At 39.0% G+C, this 26,875-nt stretch overlaps 2 protein-coding genes across 5 annotated transcripts in view; both read left to right on the plus strand.

Moving 5' to 3' along the window:
- The window catches only part of tmem144b (transmembrane protein 144b), a 14,118-nt gene extending 13,939 nt beyond the window's left edge, over positions 1-179 (plus strand). For both annotated transcript variants that reach the window (XM_058064855.1, XM_058064854.1), the window contains exon 12: positions 25-179. In XM_058064855.1, the coding sequence (XP_057920838.1) occupies positions 25-108 (84 nt within the window). In that variant the 3' untranslated portion in view covers positions 109-179. The remainder of the gene's footprint in view (positions 1-24) is intronic.
- Positions 180-10,726: 10,547 nt separating this feature from the next.
- Positions 10,727-26,875, plus strand: part of rxfp1 (relaxin family peptide receptor 1) — a 40,290-nt gene continuing 24,141 nt past the window's right edge. For 2 of the 3 annotated variants that reach the window (XM_058064608.1, XM_058064610.1), the window contains exons 1-4: positions 10,727-11,021; positions 11,200-11,266; positions 17,313-17,450; positions 26,668-26,751. In XM_058064608.1, coding sequence (XP_057920591.1) covers positions 10,959-11,021; positions 11,200-11,266; positions 17,313-17,450; positions 26,668-26,751 — 352 coding nt within the window. In that variant the 5' untranslated portion in view covers positions 10,727-10,958. The remainder of the gene's footprint in view (positions 11,022-11,199; positions 11,267-17,312; positions 17,451-26,667; positions 26,752-26,875) is intronic. The other variant, XM_058064609.1, reaches the window with a different exon arrangement.

A 26,875-nucleotide genomic window follows, 5' to 3' on the forward strand; every position in this document is an offset into this window, starting at 1 on the left:
AATGTATGATCATTACATCCTCAGGGGTTACTGAATTGCTTAGTTTTCTTCCTGGCGTCCTGCGTGGTCCTGACCGGGTCCTTGTTGACGGCCATCTCTAATGTGTGACTCTTTTCAAGGTCATGCTGTCCAGTCCACATATTTTTTTTCTGTAAGAAAATGCTATTAAAAATGAATGCCTGTCAAGAATGTAGCAGCTCTTATGCTTACTTTTAAAGCCAACTGCTGCTTGCTTTTTTTCGCCCTCATGTTCCGTGGATGCAAGCATCTGTTAACACTTGCTCTTGGAAGACCTGTCAGATTGTTACTTTGTACAGTCATCTATATGGCTACTGGCAAACATGTCAATCAGACGTGCTTTTTAAAAAATCCCTTACATGCTTAATCCATGTTGAATGGATCAATATTTCACTGGTCCATCAGTCTATGGAAGGTTTTTATGCTAATTTGAGACCCATTCTGTCAGTAAAGGTTGATGCATGTCATTTATTTACTTTAGGAAAACTGGAACAGCTTGGCATTCAAAGTACATATATAGGCTTTGATTGCAGCTTTGAATGATCTCTTTACACGCACAATAATCCCGAACATAGACTACTATTGATAAAACTCAACTCCGAACCCCCGTTGTCACATTTACAGCAACACACACTAGCACAAGTCATATTTATGCTATAGATTTTCTTTTATCTACTACTGTATATTGGGGAGTAGAAGTGTAGGGGTGTTATTTCATGTTGTGAGAGCTCCAATAATGTTAAACTGTTTTTAGAAGGCCATAAACGGGTTATACGGTAGAAGTGTAGGGATGCTATTTCATGTTGTGAGAGCTCTAATAATGTTACTGTTTTTGAGAAGGCCTTAAACGGGTTTTACGGTAAGTGTAGGGATGTTATTTCATGTTGTGAGAGCTCTAATGTTTTTAGAAGGTCATAAACAGGTTTTACGGTAAAAGTGTAGGGATGTTATTTCATGTTGTGAGAGCTCTAATAATGTTAAACTGTTTTATAGAAGGCCATAAACGGGTTTTACGGTAGAAGTGTAGGGATGCTATTTCATGTTGTGAGAGCTCTAATTTTAAATTGTTTTTAGAAGGCCATAAACAGGTTTTACGGTAGAATTTGTAGGGATGCTATTTCATGTTGTGTGAGCTCTAATAATGTTAAGCTGTTTTTTAGAAGGCCATAAACAGGTTTTACGGTAGAAGTGTAGGGATGTTATTTCATGTTGTGAGAGCTCTAATAATGTTTTTTAGAGGGCCATAAACAGGTTTTATAGTAGAAGTGTAGGGATGCTATTTCATGTTGTGAGAGCTCTAATAATGTTAAACTGTTTTATAGAAGGCCATAAACGGGTTTTACGGTAGAAGTGTAGGGATGCTATTTCATGTTGTGAGAGCTCTAATTTTAAATTGTTTTTAGAAGGCCATGAACAGGTTTTACGGTAGAAGTGTAGGGATGCTATTTCATGTTGTGAGAGCTCTAATGTTTTTTAGAGGGCTATGAACAGGTTTTACAGTAGAGGTGTAGGGATGCTATTTCATGTTGTGAGAGCTCTAATAATGTTACTGTTTTTGAGAAGGCCTTAAACGGGTTTAACGGTAGAAGTGTAGGGATGTTATTTCATGTTGTGAGAGCTCTAATAATGTTAAACTGTTTTATAGAAGGCCATAAACGGGTTTTACGGTAGAAGTGTAGGGATGTTATTTCATGCTGTGAGAGCTCTAATAATGTTTTTTAGAGGGCCATAAACAGGTTTTACAGTAGAAGTGTAGGGATGCTATTTCATGTTGTGAGAGCTCTAATAATGTTACTGTTTTTGAGAAGGCCTTAAACGGGTTTTACGGTACAAGTGTAGGGATGTTATTTCATGTTGTGAGAGCTCTAATAATGTTTTTTAGAGGGCCATAAACAGGTTTAAAGTAGAAGTGTAGGGATGCTATTTCATGTTGTGAGAGCTCTAATAATGTTACTGTTTTTGAGAAGGCCTTAAACGGGTTTTACGGTACAAGTGTAGGGATGTTATTTCATGTTGTGAGAGCTCTAATAATGTTTTTTAGAGGGCCATAAACAGGTTTAAAGTAGAAGTGTAGGGATGCTATTTCATACTGGAGAGCTCTAATAATGTTAAACTCTTTTTAGAAGGCCTTAAACGGGTTTTACGGTAGAAGTGTAGGGATGTTATTTCATGCTGTGAGAGCTCTAATAATGTTAAACTGTTTTTAGAAGACCATAAACGGGTTTTATGGTTCCAATTATCCGAGATAAGGGATTAACGATGAGGAAGATGACTAAAATATTGCTTTTATTATAATAATATAATTTTTACTTCAAAATAAAAATGCTAAAAGACATCAGTTGTAATGGGTCATTCCATTGTTGTTCTTATAGGAAATGGTCAACATTTGAACATGAGTTGAGTTGACTTGAACAACTACATACGATTTCACTCAGGGCACATCGGTAATGCTGTGCAGAAGAAAAGCGAGCCGAACCCAAAGCCCGCTGCATGTGCGTGGATAATTTTAGCCGCTCCACTGTATTACTAAAGGTTGAAGACGCGGCGTGATGTGAGTGTGAGTTAGCGGCATGAGGGTCAGGTGATTGCTTGAGTCATTGGTGATCCAGCTACGACCACGCATTATTTTCTTACCCGGGGTAATCTCCCTGGTGCGTTGCATGAGGCTTGAACACAAGACGGAGCTTTCAGTGGGATTCTCCTGTCTTATTGTGTTTGTGTTTACAAAATTGAATAGGAAGGCAGGTGGTGTGCATTCAATGGTAAAGCCTTTTTGACATACAGCGATTACAGGTCCAGTCTGCTTCTGGCCTGCCTCTAAAATACCTTTATAAAAACACGTTTACTCAAAGTACAGTTGTACCTTGGTTAACATACGTCCTGGTAAGCGCATTTTTTTGATTAACATCCAAAACGGCATGGTGCAGACAAATGTGCCAAACCTGGCAAAAGATGATTAATGTTGATTTATCAGTTTTTCACAAAACTGCTGATTACTAAAGAACGGACATTTTACCTAATAGTGGCCATGTTTTTTTTTTGTTTTTTCCTTGCTCAAATTTACCCATAAGTTGTATCAAATTAATTTCTCATACGCCTTGCATAGTTGGGCTATTTCAAGACATTTTTCCATTTTTGTTAAATCCCATTCTTGCCTGAGGTTATGAAGCTACCACATAATTGTCTACACCTTAATACCATGCGTTCATTCATTCATTTTCTACCGCTGGTGGCCAGCCAATCACAGGGCATTTATTGACAAACAACCATTCACACTCACATTCATACCTATGGACAATTTCGAGTCGCTAATTAACCTAGCATGTTTTTGGAATGTGGGAGAAAACCCACGCATGCACGGGGAGAACATGCAAACTCCATACAGATATGACCGATGGTGGAATTGAACTCAGGTCTCCTAGCTGCGAGGCCCAAGTGCTCATGTCATGAGATTGGGTAGAGGTGAGATGGCATTATTCATTTATTCATTCATTTATTTTCTACTGCTTATCCTCATGAGGGTCGCGGGGGTGCTGGAGCCTATCCCAGCTGTCTTTAAGCGAGAGGCGGGGTACACCCTGAACTGTTGGCCAGCCAATCACAGGGCACATATAGACAAACAACCATTCACACTCACATTCATACCTATGGACAATTTGGAGTCGCCAATTAACCTAGCATGTTTTTGGAATGTGGGAGGAAACCGGAGTACCCGGAGAAAACCCACACACACACACGATGCGTTCATGACAATCATAAACATGCACTCTTCTTTCAGCATGTTGCTCTCCAATCAGTAACTGTACGAAGCCCAGCACACAAGTGAAGCTGACCGGCTTGTTTTTGATCACCTGCTTGCTCACTGCCGCATGCAAGCCACCCCTTTTTATTAATTAATAAATGTATTTATTTATTTTTAACCTCATTCAACACCACTGCAACTGTTTTATCCGGTAATTGCTGAACACAGTCTAATTAGCACTGCGGTGTGTGCAACATCTAAATATATCCAACATGTGCATGTCTCACTTCCCAATGCATTTTTTCCCATAAACAACTGAAAGGATTTGCATCGTAAAGAAGCAATGTTAAAAATAAAAACGCAATCTCCTTTTGCCGAGATCACGGAAGAGATTTGGCGCAATTCGGCAGCGCTGCTATGACTTAATGAGAGAATGTCAGAAGCGATTGCAGCTTTGCCAATACACCCCCCCCCCCCCGCCCCCCCCAAAACCCCCTCCCTCAGGGCGTATCAGCATCTGTCAAAACCCAAGCTTGTTTTTCTTTAAAGCCGCCATGTTTGAATAGCCCCGCTAAATAGAACAATTCCTGTCCTGAGGCGAAATGGACGTATACACAAAAAATTATGAGCAAATTTGAACTGTAGACATTTTCTGGTTAGCGTACAATATGGCTTTACGTTAGCAATAAATGCTTATTAAAAATGTTTCTTGTCTCAAACCTGTTTGTTCTTTTCTCCAAGATTTACTTAGAGGGCTGCATGGTGGACGAGTGGTTAGCACGCAGACCTCACAGCTAGGAAACAAGGGTTCAATTCCACCCTCGGCCATCTCTGTGTGGAGTTTGCATGTTCTCCCAGTGAATATGTGGGTTTTCTCCGGGTATTCCGGTTTCCTCCCACATTCCAAAAACATGCAAGGTTGTATAGTCTGTTGTAGAGTCATATCATCACCTCAAAAAAAATTAATAAATACGTCTATGAGCAAGTAGTGGGGTTGAAAAAAAAGTATAACTATATATTTGGTAGCAAATGTGTTTATGTAACATATACTGACACCTAGTGGCTAGTGTAGAATACTACATATGTTTAACTGTGTCTTCTGAATGCCTTATATTTTGTATTTTTTAGTTAATTTAGCCAGACCAGGGTTCAATTCCACCCTCGGCCATCTCTGTGTGGAGTTTGCATGTTCTCCCCGTGCATGCGTGGGTTTTCTCCGGGTACTCCGGTTTCCTCCCACATTCCAAAAACATGCTAGGTTAATTAGCGACTCCAAATTGTCCATAGGTATGAATGTGAGTGTGAATGGTTGTTTGTCTATATGTGCCCTGTGATTGGCTGGCCACCAGTCCAGGGTGTACGAAGACAGCTGGGATAGGCTCCAGCATCCCCGTGACTCTCATGAGGATAAGCGGTAGAAAATGAATGAATGAAGCTATACTTAGAATTCCGTGGTCTTGGACTTTTTGTCATCTACTTTAGTTGGGAGTGGATCCTGGTTGGAATATCAAGCACAAATCAGCTTTACATTAATTATGGAATCAATCGGAATCATCTGCATATTTCCACGCTCGAATGTAAAGATGGATCCCGAACAAAGATGCCATTTGAAGACGCTTCTTTAATTTACTTAACCAAGCAGCCTTCAGGCCTCTTGGGTCGCAGATCTCTATAGTTCATATGTTATATATCACATACATGAAAAGTGTATTTTTTTTCTTTGAAGTAGCACTTTGTGGGTAAATTTAGCTTTGAAATAATGATTCATCCATCATACTTTGATGCTTGTCTGGCGTGTATCCAGGGGTAACATATCTCAGACCCGGCATCGCCTACTTTTGTGGCCTTTATGGCTTGGCTTCATTAGCGGTTTGACATATATTGCTCATGGATTCCCCTTCACGACGGCCGCACTTGGCTGTACATAACTTTGCTTTACAGTGTCTGTGCCGGGGCTCGAATACAGGACTTTCAGATTAGGTCCTGAGAGCGCTGTCCACTTGGCCAAAAGCCCGGAATGTCGACCGAACATTCACCACGGCTCTTAAGGTCGAGAGAGTGAGGTCATACCGACATACACTTGCGCTGCTGCAGTACTTATACTCCCCAACCTGCTAACCCCTCCATGGTGGCAGTAATGGCCCCTCCCACAGGAGTCTGTGGGAAAACTGTTCCCTGAATACTTGAACTAAGGCAGAGAGCGGGAGGGAAAAGGTGCAGAGAAACTGTAGAAGAATAACACTCACAGAGGCTCTTTCTCGAAGTGAAATAGGTAATGGTAATGGTTTAATTTCATTTGAACATGCATCAGATTACAATTGAATGCATCACGTAATCAGTTCACAGTTCCACATGTCCAAAAGGAGTAGGAAGAAGCAAAGCTTATTAAATCCTACCCCTCCATCTGGTACTTTTACAATCAGTAACTGTTACATTTGTTCACTTCCTGCTTTCCTAATATAGTTTAAGTTTTTTTTTTTATATGATCATCCAATGCCATAATGTGTACCATAGTAAGTGTCAATATAGTGATATGTATAGCACATCATGACTGGTTCAAGACTCTTCATCCTTGTATTTAGCAAACATCAACTGCTTGTATTGTTTCTTGAATTGGCTCATCGTTGTGCATTGTTTGAGGGTCTTACTCAATCCATTCCATAGTTTGATTCCACATACTGAAATGCTATGGCTAGCATAACATAGTCCTAGCATAGAAGTGTTTCAAATGTACTTCTTCCCTGAGATCATATTTTCCTCTCTTGCAGAGAAGTATTGGATGACATTTTTAGCTAATTGGTTATTTTTAGCCTTATGCATTATTTTAGTATTTAGTATTTATGAAGTATTTGTGATTTTAGAAATAAGGAGTTAGTATGTTCTCTGTAGGCGGCATTATGAATTATGAGAATAATTAGAAGAAATGCATGTAAAACCTTGGTATCCCAAAGTCATTTCTAAGGTGCACTCGAGCTTTTGTCTCATTACGATCCACTTGCCAAAAAGTCATGGACAAAAGAACAGGATGCTGTTTTTTTAAAGGCTTTGGTGTCTAAGGACTTTCACACATACAAAAAGGAAGTTGGATAGCAAAGATGATTGAAAACGTGCTTCATGACGAAGAGACATTGACGTTACATTGACGACTGACAATGGGGCAAACACTCGCTAACGAAATCTCGTAGCCCTGAAGAGGTTATATTTTGGCCTGTACTCACTTTTTAGTGTCGGCCCAGAGCGCTAGGACATCTACAAAGAGAAAACAGGTTGTTCTTTGCCTCATCTCCCAGATACTTGCTGGAACTCGAGGATCATTGCTTTTAAACCAGGAGCCTAACACCCCTCCCCTGAAGTTCGTGAAAGAAAAGGAAGAGATTCCACTGGGGGGGGTGGTTGTTCAGCTCGGGACAGTGCGGCCACAGTGTTTGTGTTTTACTGCTATGGACAGCATCACAAGTGACCCAGCCATACGTTCCACACCACGGAAGAATAGTTGAAGAATTGATGCACTCAGACTTGGGCAGGCTTTACTGATCCAAAGTGAAAGTGAAATGATCTGCTTTTTTGAAGGTTGGGTAGGTTAGTGAGGATAAAGTCTCTTTTACATGCCAACCGTGTATTAAGGAGTATTCCTGAGATCTAACTTCCGAGTTTGAAAATGAATGAAGACAGCTGAACATAGTATTAAGATGATGCGTTCCTTCCTTAACTGTCCCCGCTTTGTCTCCTGAATGCGGTAAACACGATGCAGCTGCAAAGCATTTGTTGCTGGTTGGGGAGAAAGCTTTCAGTAAGCTAAAACTGATCAAAAACTATTTGAGGTGCACCATGTTTCAGGGCAGGTTTTGAGTCTTATTGTTGTCCATAGAAAGTCAATTTGCTAGAAAGCTGGACTTTAAGTACTTGATCAACAGCCACGTATACATGGACCCAAATATTCCAATTATTCGGTTTATTTGCTCAAAAAAAAAGAATGTAACCTTTTTATACAACTCATTCAGAAAGAAAAGTACAAAACCGAATGAACATATAATGGGATTCCCATGGGTGGAATATTCCTTTCCCCAATCCAATTGAGGTATCTTGTACCCGCTCAAACTCGAAGTACTTCTTCGTGGTGTTTTTCTTCTTCTGTTGTTTATTGGCGGTTGGCAAGCAGCTTTGGTGTGCATTAGCGCCATCTGTGGAACAGAATCTAAACCCTTCTATACGCCATTCACAAGTCCAGTTTTTCTTCGGGTGCGTTCTTTCAGCACATGCTCAGATATGACGTAACACGCAGCTTGGGACGTTCTTCGGTTTTAAAAATGGAGAAATCGTCTTTTTATCCAAACTAACTTTCAAGACCGGACGAATTAAAAACTGGCAATATGGAGTTATTCCAACAAGTGAAAGAAAAACATGGTGTTGATGTTTACGTTTTACTGGGCATGCCCCATTGACTATTCTTTTTGATTATAGCAATGCATGTAGACAAGAGATTGGAATATTCCTTTCCATGTATACCATTTCTTTCGGATAAGTCATTCGTAAACAGGAAAAACTCCTCATGTAAATGTGGCTAATTACTTAATTCTATGAATATTATCAAAGAAAATATCACTTTTCTGCAGAACTTTTTCTCAGTTTGTGCACAGAACTCCACCCAGTCTGCATTGCATCATTGCTTTATCTTCCTGGAGCTGCTGTAACGTAGTACCTAACGTAGTACCAATGATTACCATCACAAATACTATATCACTAAAAAGAGCACCCTTGCTTCAGAAATCTGCTACAGACTTGATGCTAAAGGTTTAAAGAAAATAATAATGTCTGGAGTCTAATACTGAAGTCGCACAGTGCATTTCCTGCCTAATGGGTGAAAACGATACAAATCACATTGGCTAGAGGCAACAATTTGCAAAGTATAACTCCCCAAAGATCATCTATATATATCTATAGACTCCCACCGTCAACAAAATTCCAACTTTCCTCATGGAGACTTGCAAAAAAAGGTCTTGCATTGCTAACATGCATTAACGTGGACAATGCTCCACAAATAAGCACTATCCATTTTGGTGGATTATGAGAATTACGAGAGGCAAGTCGGCTGACGACGTCGGCACATCGACTTCGCTGTTTCACTCTTTCAATTTGCTTTGACAGACTGTGAAAGACGTCTCCCGTCTCCGACTTGAGAGCGACGTGGTAAACAAAGGGAATGATATTTAGAGAGCCGTCGGAAACGATGCTTTTAGCAACTGTGGTTGGAGGGTATCAACACGGGTGGAGAATAAAAGGTAATTGAAATAGCTAATGCCGGAATATGCCGGAATACCAAGATCATCTTGTCCCTACGCAACATTTGCATGAACCTTTTCTCCAGGCACATGAGACCCAATTGTTCTTGGATGTATGGCTCTCAAAAACTGCTGAGTCTTCAGTCTTCCGTGTAAGGGGACCAGAGGAAAACTCATAGAGTCTTTAGTAACATTTTTACAAGGATGATGTTTGTAAACATTGAAGACAATTGAAGCATAGAATACACAAACGTACATATTTTGGTTTTATTCAAGAAAATAGCATCTTCAATGGATCTAACTTAACACTAGCCATGTTTACATGGAGAATTTTTCCCCGGAATCTTTCCAAATGACTTTTCCGAAAACAATGGTATACATGGAAAGGAATATTCCAATCTCTTGTCTACATGCGTTGCTATAATCAACCAGGATAGTCAATGGGCATGTGCAGTAAAACGTAAACACCAACATCACGTGATTCCGACTTCCTCGAGTTTTTCTTTCACTTGTTGGAATAACTCCGTATTGCCAGTTTTCCGTTCGTCCAGTCTTGAAATTTAGTTTGGATCAAAAAAACAAACTTTCCGCACTTGCTCGCCTCCATTTTTAAAACCGAAGAACGTCTGGAGCTGCGTGTTACGTCATATCCGAGCATGCGCTGAAAGAACGCACCCAGGATCAATTTAAACAGGAAAAGATGAAATTCAATCTTGCTAATATTCATTCATTCATTTTCTACCGCTTTTCCTCACGAGGGTCGCGGGGGTGCTGGAGCCTATCCCAGCTGTCTTCGGGCGTAAGGCGGGTTACACCCTGGACTGGTGGCCAGCCAATCACAGGGCACATATAGACAAACAACCATTCACACTCACATTCATACCTATGGACAATTTGGAGTCGCCAATTAACCTAGCATGTTTTTGGAATGTGGGAGGAAACCGGAGTACCCGGAGAAAACCCACGCATGCACGGGGAGAACATGCAAACTCCACACAGAGATGCCCGAGGGTGGGATTGAACCCTGGTCTCCTAGCTGTGAGGTCTGCGCGCTAACCCCTAGACCACCGTGCCGCTCTTGCTAATATTTTATAATTAAATGTTTTATATAGATATATATTTTAGTACAGAAGGGTTTATATTATATTATATTTAACCGCCAATAAACAACAGAAGAAGAAAAACACCACGAAGAAGAACTTTCCGATTGAGCGGGTACAAGATACCTCAATCGGATTGGGGAAAGGAATATTCCATCCATGGGAATCCCATTATATGTTCATTCAGATTGGCACTTTTCTTTCGGAATGAGGTGTATACAAAGGTTACATTCTTTCCATTTCAGCAAATTAACCGAATGCAACTGGAATATTTGGGTCCATGTATACATGGCTATTGTTTCTCGTTGGTTTGGTTTTATCTTTTTCATGCGGTTTAAAAACCACTGTGGTCACGACTGAACCTCACTTCATGTTTTTTTGTAAACATGAAAGACAATTTAGTTTGTTTTGAACCAACAATGCTTTTCTTGAAATGATATATGAAGATAATAATATATGTTTGTTCATTGCAATTTAGAGTCTTCACTAAACCAACCCAACACAGGAATTGAACATATGATCAGTAATGACTTTTTACCCAGGATGCCGTTTCCCTCAATGATGCAGTTAAACCCTCCTCCCATCAGCATGTCAGCATCACCCTTTTATCGCTCATCTCCTGCGCTGGGCGTGCGTCATGGCTTCACTCTCCTCCCCATCCTCTTGAAAGCGCGCCTCTGAGCGGAGGCGCCAAACAGCGAGGAGCTTGCTTGCTGCATCGCAGCCAGAGATTCCCAGGCAGCCCAGCGATTGGAATAGTCACCACTTTCACACTTTTGTGCTCTACTTTGTTGTATTTCTTTATGATGTCACGCAGGAATGCTTTTACCACAGGGATCTCACAAGTTTACCTGCTGGTCATGTTTATCTGCATGGTTTCAGGTGAGTGTGTACACCTTTTCTTGGTAATGAGGACTCGGACCCGGAATGCTATCCTCAGGGATACCGGCATGACGATACAGTACACAGTAAATGGTTTAGAAATTTTAGACATTTTTTCTTTGGCTTTAATGGCACTTAAGAACTCTAAATGTATGGCTTTTCTCTTGGGTTCATTCAGATTTTGATGGATGCTTTAGGAGTACATTACTTGGAAGCAACGCTGCCCTTGATAAAGACTACTACAGGTATTACATGTACCGCAGTACTATTTAAGCTTGAGACCTGTAGTGACTTTGAGAATACTCTATTTGTAAGACCTACTGTTGATTGCAACATTGCAACAACATGTGTTACTTTAAGACACGGGTGAGCAAACTGCGGCCCGGGGGCCACATCTGGCCCGCCGAGTGTTTGAATACGGCCCGCCTGTTCTATCCAAAGTATTTCATTGAAAGTCAACATACAACCTGGCATCATGGCTTGAGCCAACCTTTTGATGGTTGAAGTAGCTGTTTTAGTAATTTTGTTATTTGGTGTGGTCTGTTTACAAAATGCTTCTGAAAAAAGGGACACAAGCACATAATAACAATAATAATAATTATTACATAAATAAAATGTATAATAAATATTATTTATTATATATATTAATTATAATTATAACAATAATATTTATTGTATAAATATTAAGTATAATAAATATTATTTATTGTCATTATTAATTATAATAATATGTATTATATAATATTAAATATGACTAATATTTATTATATAAATAAATATTAAGCATAATAAATATTTTTATATATATTATTAATAATAATAATGTGTATTATATAAAAAATATGAAATATAATAAATATTATTTATTATATATATTATTATTGTTGTCGGGCGGCACGGTGGTCTAGGGGTTAGCGCGCAGACCTCACAGCTAGGAGACCAGGGTTCAATTCCACCCTCTGGCATCTCTGTGTGGAGTTTGCATGTTCTCCCCGTGCATGCGTGGGTTTTCTCCGGGTACTCCGGTTTCCTCCCACATTCCAAAAACATGCTAGGTTAATTGGCGACTCCAAATTGTCCATAGGTATGAATGTGAGTGTGAATGGTTGTTTGTCTATATGTGCCCTGTGATTGGCTGGCCACCAGTCCAGGGTGTACCCCGCCTTACGCCCGAAGACAGCTGGGATAGGCTCCAGCACCCCCCGCGACCCTCGTGAGGAAAAGCGGTAGAAAATGAATGAATGAATTATTGTTGTTATATTAATATATATATAATATATTATTATATAATATATAATAATACATTTTTATTTATAACGCACTTTACATCAAATAAATGATCTCAAAGTGCACATATAGCAGATTACATGCCACTTCTACGTGTAAAATATGTATAAAAATATAAGTGTACAAATGGACTGTTCCGTGTAAAATGCTATATAATCTGCCCCCCTTAAATATATGATAAAGAAAGATATTATATATGATAGCTGTATGATGTCTTCCAAGTAAAAGAATAAGATTTAATACACTTGACCGTTGACGTCAACCAATCATGAGGTGTTACATGGCAACTGAAATGTAATTGGCACTTCTTGGGATTTGTGTAATTTTTCTCATCATTAGCGAGTAATGTGTGTCGCTCTTTTTTTCTGTCGTCCAGCTGTTGCCAAGCAGACGTTGTAGTAATTCTACATTTGATCAAAGTTACTTGGATTTGTCAGATCAAAAATCATACTTTGTTAAATCACAGATAGGTTCTTTTTAAGTTCTTTATATTCGGCTGAGCACGTGAAGAACATGTTTCTTGCTTTAAGTATTTGCGGAGGGTGGAGCTTCACCTCTGATGCCAGTCTGAAAGCTGCATAAACCCCTCTACAATGCAACAACATAGACAATAAGGCAACGCATGGATACGCTTTCCCATCTTGAGGTGGCAATACCTCACCTTCTTGGCAAAAACTGGCTTACCAAACACACACGGGTGTCCAAGCTGTGGGCAAGGACCATTTGTTGAATGTGGCTGGGTGATTGCAGAAATAGTGTGGGAAAAAGTGCTTCCTAAATGTAATAACTGTCAAGCCTTTGATAAAGCATTGATAAAGACGCCGATGTGTTTTTTTTAACATCCATGCATGACATTTGAAAGAAGGAAGCAAATGAATCTGTGAATGAGATGGATCTCCCACAGAGGAAATGGATGTGCTTTTGAAGTCCAGACATGAGCAGTCGGATGCTGTAAAGACTCATTTTCATCCTCTTTTATGGAAATGAGACATACTGCAATTTGTCTGCGGCTCAATTTTTCCTGTCAATGTTTTTGACTTAAAACAGGGTCGGTTGGCCTTTAAAAAATATTATTTCAGAAAAGCCATTTTACAAGAATAAAGTCAAAATATGAAGAGGAAAATGTGTAATTGTAATTTACACAGGAGTTAATAATAAATGCAGAGTTAGGCACGCTTCCTGTCGTATCTTTCACTCACCTGGGACGCACAGGTGTGGGCATCGAACAAGGCTCGTGCACCCCGCTCACTTAGATTGCAAGGTGGAACTACGACTATTTGTTTCTGACCAGGAGACCCTTAGGTTACAGTGTGAGAAGCCGCCCGCCATGCCCGGATAAAGCGTATTAATATTGGATACGCTATTTCGGTCGTGTGTCCACCGACGCCCCTGCACAATCCGAAGCTCCATTGTTCCATTGAAGGAAAAAGCAGCCCATATCAATCATAGAAGCCATCAGGACCATCAAGGTCAATACAACTTGTTTTGAAATAACGAGCCAAATCATTATCACAGCCTGTAAATAATGACTGATATCGTTATTGATCCCATATCAGCACAAACCATCCATGTTTAATAATGTGCAATGTTAGAAACAACGTGATTAGATTGGTGGATGGTTATTGTTTTTCATTGTTTCATACACGCACGAGAGAGGCAGACGTTATGAAGAAATTGTTGACGGTTTGGAGTGCCACTTCAGTTAGGAGTGGGACATGCCACTGTTTACCCGCTTCTTGTCAACAAGAGTATTCTCATACGGGGGAGGCAACCCTTTGTCTGTTTCAAAATATGGATTGCTTCCCTTTCGAGAGAAGTGATCTTTGTTTCACGGCAGAAATATTAAGTTTGTGTGCCAAAATGTATACTTTTTTTTGCGCTAAAAGGTCCCAAGTTGTACTAGATTTCACCAATTTTTAGTGTCAGAAGACAAGTTGGAGTCGCCAGAATAGTCAAATGCAAAATAAGTTTCCTACTGTACCATGTGGGCATATATATAAATATCTATACACAATACCCATGCCAAAAATACAACTATACAGTATATTCGTGCCGCAAGGTATGCTGGGTAGCTTGCCGTTTTTGTCGCATTTTTGCTTAATGGCAAAATATGTGGAGAAAAAGTAAACAAGGAAGATTTAAGATCTTTTATTGTTCATAGTTCATATTGGACTGCCCAGCATTAATTTATTTTATGTATTTGTTATTCATTTGGTTTTGATATCTTTGTATCATTTCTTCCTTGGCTAGTCAAAAGAAAATCATCCATACGAGTCAGGAATCCTAAATGATAGAGAACAAAGATGGCGTATACAATTCAAAGTATAATTTGCTGCAGTGATATTTTGTGATGTGTTCCTGCTGTAGCAGAACCCTTTGCTTTTTAAGTGTATATCGATTTTTCTTTCCAGATCGAAGTGGTCAGAGGGTGGCTTAAGTACTTATTTTGTAATCATTACCCCTGGAAAAAAATGGATTGTGTTGGTTTTTTTGCAGGATCACGATCACTAAAGCAGTAAGACATTAGAAATAGCAGCACTGAACAATATTGTATCGTTCAGTGAATACCTCCATGATGGTGTCAAGCAAACTCTTTTGATCACCATTAGGCTTTACACATCACAAACACTCCAATTGATGCTTCTATGTTCCTTTATTTAGCTTTAAAATGCTACTTAGGTGTTGGTGTGAACGTCGTGTTCATAATTTGAACTGGTTGGTTCTGTTGCTGCTGGGCCGTGCCAAAAAAGTTCATAAATCACCCTGTGGTCAATAAGAGGTACGTTCCGCTTAATCATGCACTTCACAGCTTTATTTAAAAAAAATATATTTTTTTTATTAAAAATTATTAAAAATTACAAAAAAAAAAAGATCTTGTCATACATAAGGAGTTGATGATTGGGGCCTCTCCAATCATCGTAAACGAAGACATCACCATCGATGAGTTTATATTTAAATGGGACCTATTGTGCTTTTTCCACTTTTCTGACCTATAAATGGAGTTAAAATGTTGTATTCTCATATTAAACGATGCTAAAGTTTCGGATAATGAGGTTCGCACATTTGGAATTGAGCCCTAAAAAAAGTTTGGGATGGCTCAAAATGCTTGGTTTCAAAGGGTGTTGTCAAACTCGAGATTTGTGATGTCACACACGGCCAGGTTTAAATGGGACCTGTTGTGCTTTTTCCACTTTTCTGACCTATAAATGGAGTTAAAATGTTGTATTCTCATATTAAACAATACTAAAATTTCGGATAATGAGGTTTGCACATTTGGAATTGAGCCCTAAAAAAAGCTTGGGGTGGCTCAAAATGCTCGGTTTCAGGGGTTGTTGTCAAACTGGAGATTTGTGATGTCACACATGGCCAGGTTTTCCTTATATGGGTGTGTGCTGTAGGCCAGATAGTTTAGTGGGCGTACCTGGAGGCGCACCGTGGGTGGAATATGTTAGAAATCTAACGAAATACAACTGGAATAGGTGTTGATTCTGGAAGATCTATAAAGCTTTCTGTGCTGGTTATGTAACTGCTCCACAACTCAATACAAAGGGACGAAAAATGAGCATAATAGTTTAAGACTAATTATTCCATCAGTAATGATGCTATTAGCCTCTTTCCCTGTGAGTTATTTGCCTTGCCAGTTCCCATTGTACTTCCAACATTCATAAATAGCCTTTTAAACACATCATGGTGATTTGCTATTGCTTGGCAAGGACTCTTACAAAACAGACATGAAGGCACCAGGAATTGGATTTCTTTACAATTCTTTACAAGACACAGTTGCCCACACACCATTTTTGGAAATGGAATTCATTGTGCAACAGCATTGATTTGCATGAGACACATGTACAGTATCGCGCATATGCGCTCAGTGCAGGAAGCAGTGAGAGCTGGGGCTTGACGAGCAGCACATAGTGGACCCGAGAGTCACTGGTGCCAGCAGGAGGTTGGTGGGCAACCAAAGAAAGATTATTTAAGGCGCCTCACATACTCAACAAGCATCACAGAAAATGATTGAAAATTTCATGGCATGCGATTTTATTTTATTTTACACTATTTTGTTTCATGACTGTTTGTTTCTACTTCATGTTATTTCCTGCAATATTATTTCATGTAATTTTATTTTATTCGGGTTTATTTATGTGATACAGCTCTTCTACTTTTTTTCATGCATGATTTTTTTACAGTGGTATGCATTTTTTTTATTCTATTTTCTCGTTTTATTTTATCACTTTGCTGTGTTACTGTTTTTCTATATGTATTATACATTACATACATTACATATACAATCATTTTTTTTGTAAAACAGTTTTATTTTATTACATTTGATTTGCTTCAGCTTTTCCACAATTCTACTTTATTTAATTAATTTATTTTATGCATTATTTTGATGCAATTTGACATTATTTTTTATTTTATAGTTTCATAACATTTTTCTTTTTTGCAATTTTATTTATTATTTTCTTATTGTGATTTGATATTATTTCATATAGATCTTCTGCTGTTTTTCTACTTCTACTTTTATTTATTGCATGTGGTAGAACCCAATTTTTTTTTATTTTAATATTATTTTTTAACTTTATTGTGTTTGATGCCAATTTGATTTAGCTTGATGCCAATTTATTAATATTTTCTGATGCATACCGCTTTGTATTTCATACAGCTCTTCTCCAGTTTTTCCACTTTGTGTTATTTTATTTTATTCATGCTTGATTTTATTTTAGAAAGTCTTTGATATTTGATTGCACTTCATTCAATACCGCTCTTGTATCGCCTCCTGTGGACCTAATAATAATCTGCTTCACTTTCTGATTTCCTTCCTTCCTTCCCTCCTTGCTTCCTTCCTTCCTTCCTTCCTTTCTTCCTTCCTTGTTTCCTTCCTTCCTTGTGTCCTTCCTTCCTTCCTTGTGTCCTTCCTTCCTTGTGTCCTTCCTTCCTTGTTTCCTTCCTTCCTTCCTTCCTTGTTTCCTTCCCTCCTTCCTTCGTTCCCTCCTTTATTAACAGCACTCAACGTGACAGAGGAAGCGTCAACCTGTCCTCTGGGATATTTCCCCTGCGGCAACCTGACTGTGTGCCTCCCTCAAGTGTTGCACTGCAACGGCGCCGATGACTGCGGGAACCAAGCGGACGAGGAGAACTGTGGTGAGTTAGGTTTTTCTTGACCTTATTGTCTGTGTGTCCATGTCTCATGTATGCTATCCCGTGTCACAGTACTAAATGTGTTCCTCGAGGAACTTTAGTGACACCCGTGCCTGTCTCAATGAACAATGACATTTCAGTCTTTTTTTTTCTCTTCCATCTGAATTAATCTATGTAGTAAACAACAAACAGGAGCATTATGTTTCACTATGTTTTACAAATTTCCCCACCGAGGGATGAATAAAGGCATAGCTTAATGTTTCACTGGATTCCATTTAAAGGCCAGGGTAATGATAACGTACATAGGCCATGCACTAATGCCTTGTTTACAGTGATTAATTGGTTCCATACCTGTCCGTGATAACTGGATTTCCACAAAGTAGGATTGTTTTGCTAATTAGAGCATAGAGAGAACCTGAACAGGATTAGAGCCATCTAGACATGAAATAGCACCCCTATAGGCACATTTACATTCATATAATACAATTTTGTAGACATAATAACAGAAAATATGACTTGTGAGTATGTTTTGCTGTAAGTGTGTGTGTGTGGGGGGGGGGGGGGGGGGGGGGGGGCAGGAAGTGATGTCCGGGGGGTTACGGGTTGAATTTGAGCATGGCGTAGGTTATGGCTGCAACAGTTACTTGTGTTAGGGATTATTGTGGTTGCTGTGAGATCGTTCAAGCCTGCAATAAATCCTTTTGTTCCGGCCATTGAGTCTGGTGCTTGTGTGTCTCACCAAACATTACAGTAACATTACTGACTGGTATATAATACTACATATCATCACAATGTCTTTGAATGCCTTATTTACTTCATGTAACCAGTTTTATACTTGAAATGGCTTAATGGTATGTCATAGTCAACAGTATCAAGTATTAATATATTTTTGGAAAAATATGATAGAGTGAAGCCATGAAAGGTGTGACTATATTTGCTATTCATTCTCACCGGCACTAAAGTTATCTTTCTCAGGTCAAATTGGTGTATATTGTTGTTTATTTACAGCAAAAACCACCAGTAGACTATTTCACTGAGGGAAAACAATCAGAATATGACAGGAAATGGATCGGTCTTAGATTGCGAGAAAGATTACAACGAGCGGGGCCTTTTTTTTTATCACAAGGCACAAAGACACTTGTTAGGAAGGTGAGACAGGTGAGAAAGTGGCATCTTCTCATTCTGCTAGTCCAGTTTTAGCGGCGATGATTAAGATGTGCTGCCGTTATTTTTAAAGGTCTCACATGTTCTTGTTTGATGCACAAGGTTGTGTGAGTTACACTGGAGGCATAATGGACGTCGAGTTATGGTGGCGATGTAACACACCGTTGCGTCTAAAATTGAACAAAAATCAGGAAGGTATTGGTATCGGCTTGGAATGACCCCCAGTAAAAGGCCGTTGTGGAGCATGTCTACGCTACACTTGGTACTATATACTTATATAACACAGTATTCTCTGAGCCAGTCAAAACTCTCCAAAATGGCCGAAACACTGTGGCAATTGTCTGTGGCAATTCCAGTCACAGCGACAGTAGTTGGAAATAACTTGGGTCTTCTTACTTACCAATTACAATAATTTTTCTTTCTCCGTTTCTGCTCCCCCTTGTAGCTCCACAGTCAGTGCTGCATTTCCCTAAAGTAGGCCGAAAATAGTGTTACTTTAGCTTTGACAGCCCTAGTATAATATAATAATGCAATATTTCATTTATATGTCATCTTAGACACTGTAAAGTTGTGGAATTGTGGCATGTATTTTTGTCACAGGCATTTTCTACCATCTGTCGAACATATGCAGCATTTCTGGAAATGCTGCCTCTTTTAACTGTTAAAGAGCAGCATTTTTTTATGCCATGTAGCAAACTACACTTGCGAACCATTTTGTGTTCGAAACCAGTTTGTGTTCGATTTGCTGACCAAAAGTCTCAGTGAGTGGAGGTCTCACTCCATTGTTGTACAGATGGCCGTTGTTCTATGAAGCGTCTAGTTGCTAAACCAATGCAGAGTAAATGCTCTGCCTTGTTTGGAGGCGGGAGACGAGGAAAAAAGACTATAAGGATTATATGGAGGTTGGCAAAATTATTCTTTTCTGATTAATTAATTGTGTTATTATTGCAAGACATAGCGGTAAGTGGTTTATTGCTCACTCTCTGACACCATGCATAGCTTTTAGCTGGTCAGCTTGTGGACCAGTGGGGTTATAAACGTGAAATTAAGTCTCTTCGGTCCACTGGGAAGATAAATTAGAGCTGTGATTAATTTCTAAAGTTCTACCCGTCTCTGACTTGTCTCATTTTGCATACCGTGGTTCCGTCATGGTTTCTGAAAAGGATTCAGTGTGAGGATTTTCCATCATGCAGGCTCGTTAATCCCCATAGAGTGGACTGAGGCAGATCAGACAAAATAGTGAGAGAACAAGTACTACCTGACTGTGAATTATTTCATCTGCGTTTGAAAGTTGAAACATTTTTCATGCAGGACGGACGACCACAATGTTGATAGATACTTCAACTTCAGTCTTATCCATGATGATGACGATGGGAGAAAATAGAAGAAGAAGAAGTAAATTAGGGCTGTCAAATGATTATATGTTTTAATCAAATTAATCACAGTTTTTAAATTAATTTGCAACTACATGTGAAACATGCCCATTTTTACTTTTATATGAACAAAAATATAAATGATTCATAATGCAATTTGCAAGTAGCTCCATATGAAGTGAAAACCTCTAAAAGTCTCTTTGACTCATTCTGTGCATGGCAGAGGTCAGAGTTGTAATGGAAGTGGGACGTGTCCAGGGTAAAGAGAACAGGAGAAAGCACAGATGCTGCCATGCCGCCGGTCACAGTGTCAAACCTGCACATCCCCAGTTGCATGTACTGAGGTCTAGCGGTCAGGTAGTCTGTGATCCATGACACCAAAACATTCATTCATTTTCTACCGCTTATCCCCACGAGGGTCGCTCGTGACATGACAGCTGTCTTTTTTGGCGAGAGGCGGGCCAGCCAATCACAGGGCACATATAGACAAACAACCATTCACACTCACATTCATACCTATGCACAATTTGGAGTCGCTAATTAACCTAGCATGTTTTTAGAATTTTGGAGGAAACCCACGCATGCATGGGGAGAACATGCAAACTCCACACAGAGATGGCCGAGGGTGGAATTGAACCCGGGTCTCCTAGCTGTGAGGCCTGTGCGCGAACCACTTGACCACCGTGCAGCAATTTTGTAGACATAATAACAGGAAATAAGACATGTGAGTATGTTTTGCTGTAAATGTGTGTGTGTGGTGGACAGGAAGTGATGTCACCAATTAACCTAGCGTGTTTTTGGAATGTGAGAGGAAGCCGGAGTACCCGGAGAAAACACAGTCTCCTAGCTGTGAGGCCTGCGTGCGAACCACTGTTCAGCTTTAAGTAATACTTAATTATACAAATTCATATGTATAATTCATATGTAAAAAATGCACAACGATGAGCTAATTCAAGGAACAATACAAGCAGTTGATGTTTGCTAAATACAAGGATGAAGAGTCTTGAACCAGTCATGATGTGCTATATATATCACTATATTGACACTTACTATGGTACACATTATGGCATTGGATGCTCATATTACCTCGTACTTCGGTACGTGACAAAAAAAAAACTATATTAGGAAAGCAGGAAGTGACCAAAAGTAACAGTTACTGATTGTAAAAGTACCAGATGGAGGGGTAGGATTTAATAAGCTTTGCTTCTTCCTACTCCTTTTGGACATGTGGAACTGTGAACTGATTATGGGATGCATTCAATTGTAATCTGATGCATGTTCAAATGAAATAAAACCATTACCATTATCATAATTGAATAACCCGTGTAACTAATATTTAATTGAATTGACGCCAGTTACAATTGACTTGAATGATTCACAACACGCTGGTTTTCCACCAATAGGATTTCATGGTCTGTTTACTTTTGCTTCAGAAGCTGATGCGTTGCTGCACCAAAATGTTGGTCATTTTAAGAATTAGTGGAATCTTTCCTGGGTGGGTATTGATTTCTCTTGCACTTTCTTTCACAGCGACATTGTATGAGCTCCCTGTGCTGTAAATACATCTTCCCTGGTGACCACTGTCGTCCCCCCCCCCCCCCCCCCCCCCCACCCGGGCGTCCTCACACTGCCGTCTGTTTGGTCACAGTTTCTCTCAGCATGTCTTCCCCCAGCCATGCCCTGCTGGATATTTAGATGCAAATGTAACATGCCGTGTGTCAAAGTACCAATTTATAATTGGCTGTTTCATGGAGGAAATGTTATCGCTGCATATTGCAGTAGTACGTTAGTACATAGACGCACAGGCAAGCCTGCTGTATGTTACTTCTTTCTTTTAGCCATCCTCTGTTATGTTTCACTAACATGCATTTGTGGACGAGCAGCACAACTGCACCTCCACAACCACCAGGTGTCAATCTAGGGTGGAAAGCTGGAAAATTAAATCTCGTCACCAGTGGAGGATCGAAAGCCATCCCTCGAAAATAACAACACTCGCCTCACAGTGTGATGTGTTTTTTTTTTCAGGGAATGAAAATGGAACCACAGGAGTGTTCTGTCAGTCTGGTACAGGGGTGCTCACACTTTTTCAGCATGCGAGCTACTTTTAAAATGACCGAGTCAAAATGATCTACCCACTACAAAAATGCAAAACATCTATTTATTTTCAAATGTATTGAGGATTATTTGTACGTACAATGTATGTTGATGTACCTTACATAACCAAATGAGCCAATATTGCAAAACACAAAAAAAACACACATAATTAACTATTAACATTTTTTGTAATTACCTCCACATTACTCCACATTTCCCTTCTTTGGTACTGCGATGGTAGAATGGCATATGAGGCAAACGCACTTCGAAAAAGACATTGTGAAAAAAATGTCCACCTCCCATTCCGTACGGAAGTGATATGTTTTTGCCTTTTTACTTGGTCCAGCTCCTTCACTCATTTTAGTGACCATAAACTTTAGCGAGGGCTTAAAATCTGACGCAATTCGCCGACTAGCTTAGCACTTTGCATCGTTGTTTACGCATGAGCGGTGACCTAAAAGTCAAAATTCAGTTGTCATCTGATTGGTTGTCCTGTATGTCAATCAAGTAACGGGGATGGATGATAGGCTGACATCGTAAGTTCTGCTGCACTTAGAGACGTTGTTTGATTTGATTGGTCGCCCGAAGGGCAACATTCAGTTGTCATCTGAATGGCTGCCCTGTATATCAATCAAGTGGCGGTATTGATGCGAGGATGATATTTGTTTAATGTCACGCCGCGATCAACCAGTACCACCTCGCGATCGACCGGTAGATCGCGATCGACTTAATGAGCACCCCTGGTCTGGTAGAATGAGCTTTAATGGCGTCCAAAAGAGTTGATGACAAGCCTTTACTTTGTTATATTCACTCTATGGACGTTCATTCCCGTTGTCGTTAGCAACTGATGCTTCTGTTTCAAAGCAGACATAAAAGCAGAGTCCAGCAGCGAAATAACGGGAAAATCTACTTGTGAAGAACTGGCATTCTTTGGGCGAAACTTGATATGATTCCTTTGAAGAAAAGGAACATAGACCCAATTAGAGAAGACAAACAAACAAAGATGTCAGCGCCAACAAAGACTTTGTAATTAAAGTCCGGAAATGTACATTACCATAATAATCCTAGCGCACGCAAAATATTCCCAGTTATTTACATTCAAATCTCTCACTTCTTTGATGCCGCCGCTTTGTATGCATTACATCATAGTCACATGACATGCCGAGCATACAAAGCACCTGCTCTGGCCAATCAATATGGAAATGGGAGACGCCATCGTCATCATCATTCAGCTCAGGAATCAAACGGAAATACGTGCCGGGTCAAAGAAGTGATTTGCGTTTATTCATGTCTTTGTTAGCATTCAACAGGGATCATAAATTATGCTTATTAATTCATCACAAGTCATCTTTGATTTGAGAGTGAGAATGACGTTTATTCTGGACAGACGGGACTCTCAGCGTGGAAATTGATTTTGTCATTCTTACTGCTCGCAATCAGTGTAAAATCACGATGATGCGTTTTGTGGACTTCCTGTGACTCTCATTGTCTGATACGCATTTAACAAAGTACAACACAAGTACAACATAAAATACTGCTGACAAAAGGTGCAGTAGGCAGTTACTGACAAGCTAAAAGCCAGAAAGCACTGATTTTAAAAGATTTAAAAACATTTTATGTCAATACAAAAAATTCAAACGAGATAGTTTTCTCGTTATAACGTGATAACATCACGTTATAACGCAATAGTTTTCTTATTAAAACATGATTATTTTTGAATAAAAACAAGATATTTATCACGTCATCAAAAGAAGGTTATCACGTTACAATGACAAAACTTTATTGTGTGAGTTAAAAAAAAATATCATTAGTAAAAATATCTAATGTATGACCATTTTCCATAAATCTACAACATTTTTCTCAAAAAATTATTTGTTTTTAAAAATATAAAATGTTATATTGTTATAATGTTATATTAAAAAATAAACTTTTTTTACTCAACATATATTTTTTTAAATGCTCATCTTTTCAATTTGAAATTCTAACCTTTTTTTTTTACAAAATATGTTATGTATTTATGCCATGTATGCCATGTATGCATTACAACGACAAAACTTTATTGTGAGAGTTAAAAAAAAAGATCATCAGTAAAAATATCAAATGTATGACCATTTTCCATAAATGTACATTTTTCTCAAAAATGTATTTGTTTTTAAAAAATATAAAATGTTATATTGTTATAATGTTATATAGTGTAAAAATACACTTTTGTACTCAAAAAATATATTAAAAAATATTTGTAAAAAAATGCTAAAATATGTTATATATTTATCACAAAATATACACATTTTTCTAAAAAAATAAATTTCCCTAAAAGAAAATCTATGAATTTTGTCCATAAAATCTAAAAAAAAAAAAAAAAAAGGGTTTTCAAAAATACACTTTCCTTTCAAAATAATATACAGTAAATTTTTTGACCTTGTATCCCAAAAATGTCCCAAAATTATGGAAGTTGTTCTGATGCAGTGTGGCTACCTCATCTATGGGTGGACATCCATACATCCATACATCCATCCATACATACATCTTCTTTCCTTGTCTTCCATGGGCTACCATGACAGCAGCTATTCTTCCACTGAGTGCTTTCTGCAGCATAAGTAGCGAATGCATGAATAAAACTCCTCTGTAAGTAAGCCAGGGACTGTCTGAGAACGTACTTGAGATTCCACTTTTAATGTGGAGGACTTTATTAGTGCACAGGTTGCTTTCAGGGGAATGAAATCCTTCAGCCAAGTAGAGACGCCTTCAAGACCAGCTGGGACAAAAAACACTTGGTGTTCTTTCTGTTTGTGACACTAAACAAGATATAAGAAGACGGAAGATGGCACTGAGTGAATATTGCTTGTTACAGGTTTTTGTTTTTTTTTACCGTCAAAAATCAGGGGGGTACTGTCATGCTCCTGACTACATGTCATGTTTCCATACATACATGAATCCGCCTGAATCCGTGGAAAAATTTGGAAACTCCTGTTCGCAAACGCTCTCCATCTAACCTTACAGAACTCGAGCTGTTGACCGTCAAAAATCAGGGGGGGTACTGTCATGCTCTGTGCTCCTGCCTGAATGTCAATTAAATTGTTTCCTTTTATTCCTCAATTCCAGTTTCCATACATAAATGAACCCACCTGAATTCGTGGAAAAATTTGGAAACTTCTGTTCGCAAACGCTCTCCATTTAACCTTACAGAACTCGAGCTGTTGACCGTCAAAAATCAGGGGGGGTACTGTCACGCTCTGTGCTCCTGCCTGAATGTCAATTAAATTTTTCCTTTTATTCTTCAATTCCAGTTTCCATACATACATGAATCCGCCTGAATCCGTGGAAATATTTGGAAATTCCTGTTTGCAAACGTTCTCCATCTAACCTTACAGAACTCGAGCTGTTTTGTAAGGAAGAATGGGCAAATTTTTTATTCTCTAGATGTGAAAACCAATACAGCAAAAGACTTGCAGCTGGAATCCCAGCAAACGGTGGTTCTGCAAAGTGTTAACTCAGGGGGGGCCGACACACTTTTCAGTTTTTTAGGTTTAGCCTGAAATGTGGCAAACGGTGAAAGAGCACCGTATTTTCTAATACATCCTGTGTTGTTTTGTTTCTTTTTGTCTTTACTTTACTTATTTCTCTCACTTTCTTCTAATTTGCCCTTGACATCTGTCGCTTCATTGTGCTAGTTAGCCTGTTTAGTTGCTGGATCCCTTTTTTCCTGCCCTGCATTCATTCATTTCCTGTGTGTGCATCCTGAGGTAAACACCAGGCAGCGCCCTGACACCATCATCTTGATGATTGGAATGCAATCAGCAACCGGCTCTGCAAACAATGGCATGATGGAATGGTTCTTATGGCGTTCAACACTAATTACATACCGTGCTTCAACAAGCCAGCTGACAACTGTAGTACCACTTTCCGAATGAACCGACTTCCCTCAGTGATGATCTTTTGTTTGCACACTCGTACACGCCAGCAAAGCACCCAGAGACAATTTAATATATATATTTTTTTTGCCTCACTAAATATTGTTTTTTTAAATCTATGACTTGAACATGCTGCTGCTGCAGAATTTCATTGTATCCGCTCTTCTTTAGTGGATTTACCACCATAACACACTAATAACATGGCACTTAGCCATAAGGTACACCCTGCATTAGTCCACATCAGAGGTTTGCTAGAAGGATGTTTACCTCTGCCTGGGAAGTTGTTTTTTTTCTATTTATAGCTGAGGTAAATGTATATATATTAATAGCTCACTGCTTGTCTTGTACATTCATTTATAGTATCCGGAGATGTTTATTAATCCGCTACAAGTGGGGAAGGCAAAATGGTACATTGACTTGACCTATATTCCTATACATTATACATAAGAATATACATGCAACAATATACACATGTTAAAAAGTACAAATCTGCCATTCAACATCGTCTTTCTACCCACAGTGCAGTATTTGTTATGTGATTTTTTTTAATGTGCATGTGACAATTTTCATATTATTGCATTTTACTTTCTTTTTTGTATTTTTATTTAGTCATATATATATTTAATGTTTATAATTTATTTGAAGCCATTTTAATTCCAATATTTGTTGTTTTTTCAGGAGATAATAACGGATGGCCTCATCTGTTTGACACATATTTTGGGATGCCGAGCGACAACACCGGGACCAAATCCAACCTGTGCTGTAAGTGATACTGTTTTTTTATTGTGTCGCTGAGAGGGAAATTGTTATGAGTGCGTGAGGCGAGCAACAGGAAGTGGCGATGATGCCGTATTGTAATGACGTCAAACCAACACAAGATCATGCT

Source organism: Doryrhamphus excisus, chromosome 2 (genome assembly GCF_030265055.1).
Source record: "Doryrhamphus excisus isolate RoL2022-K1 chromosome 2, RoL_Dexc_1.0, whole genome shotgun sequence".
NCBI classification, from domain to species: Eukaryota; Metazoa; Chordata; class Actinopteri; order Syngnathiformes; family Syngnathidae; genus Doryrhamphus; species Doryrhamphus excisus.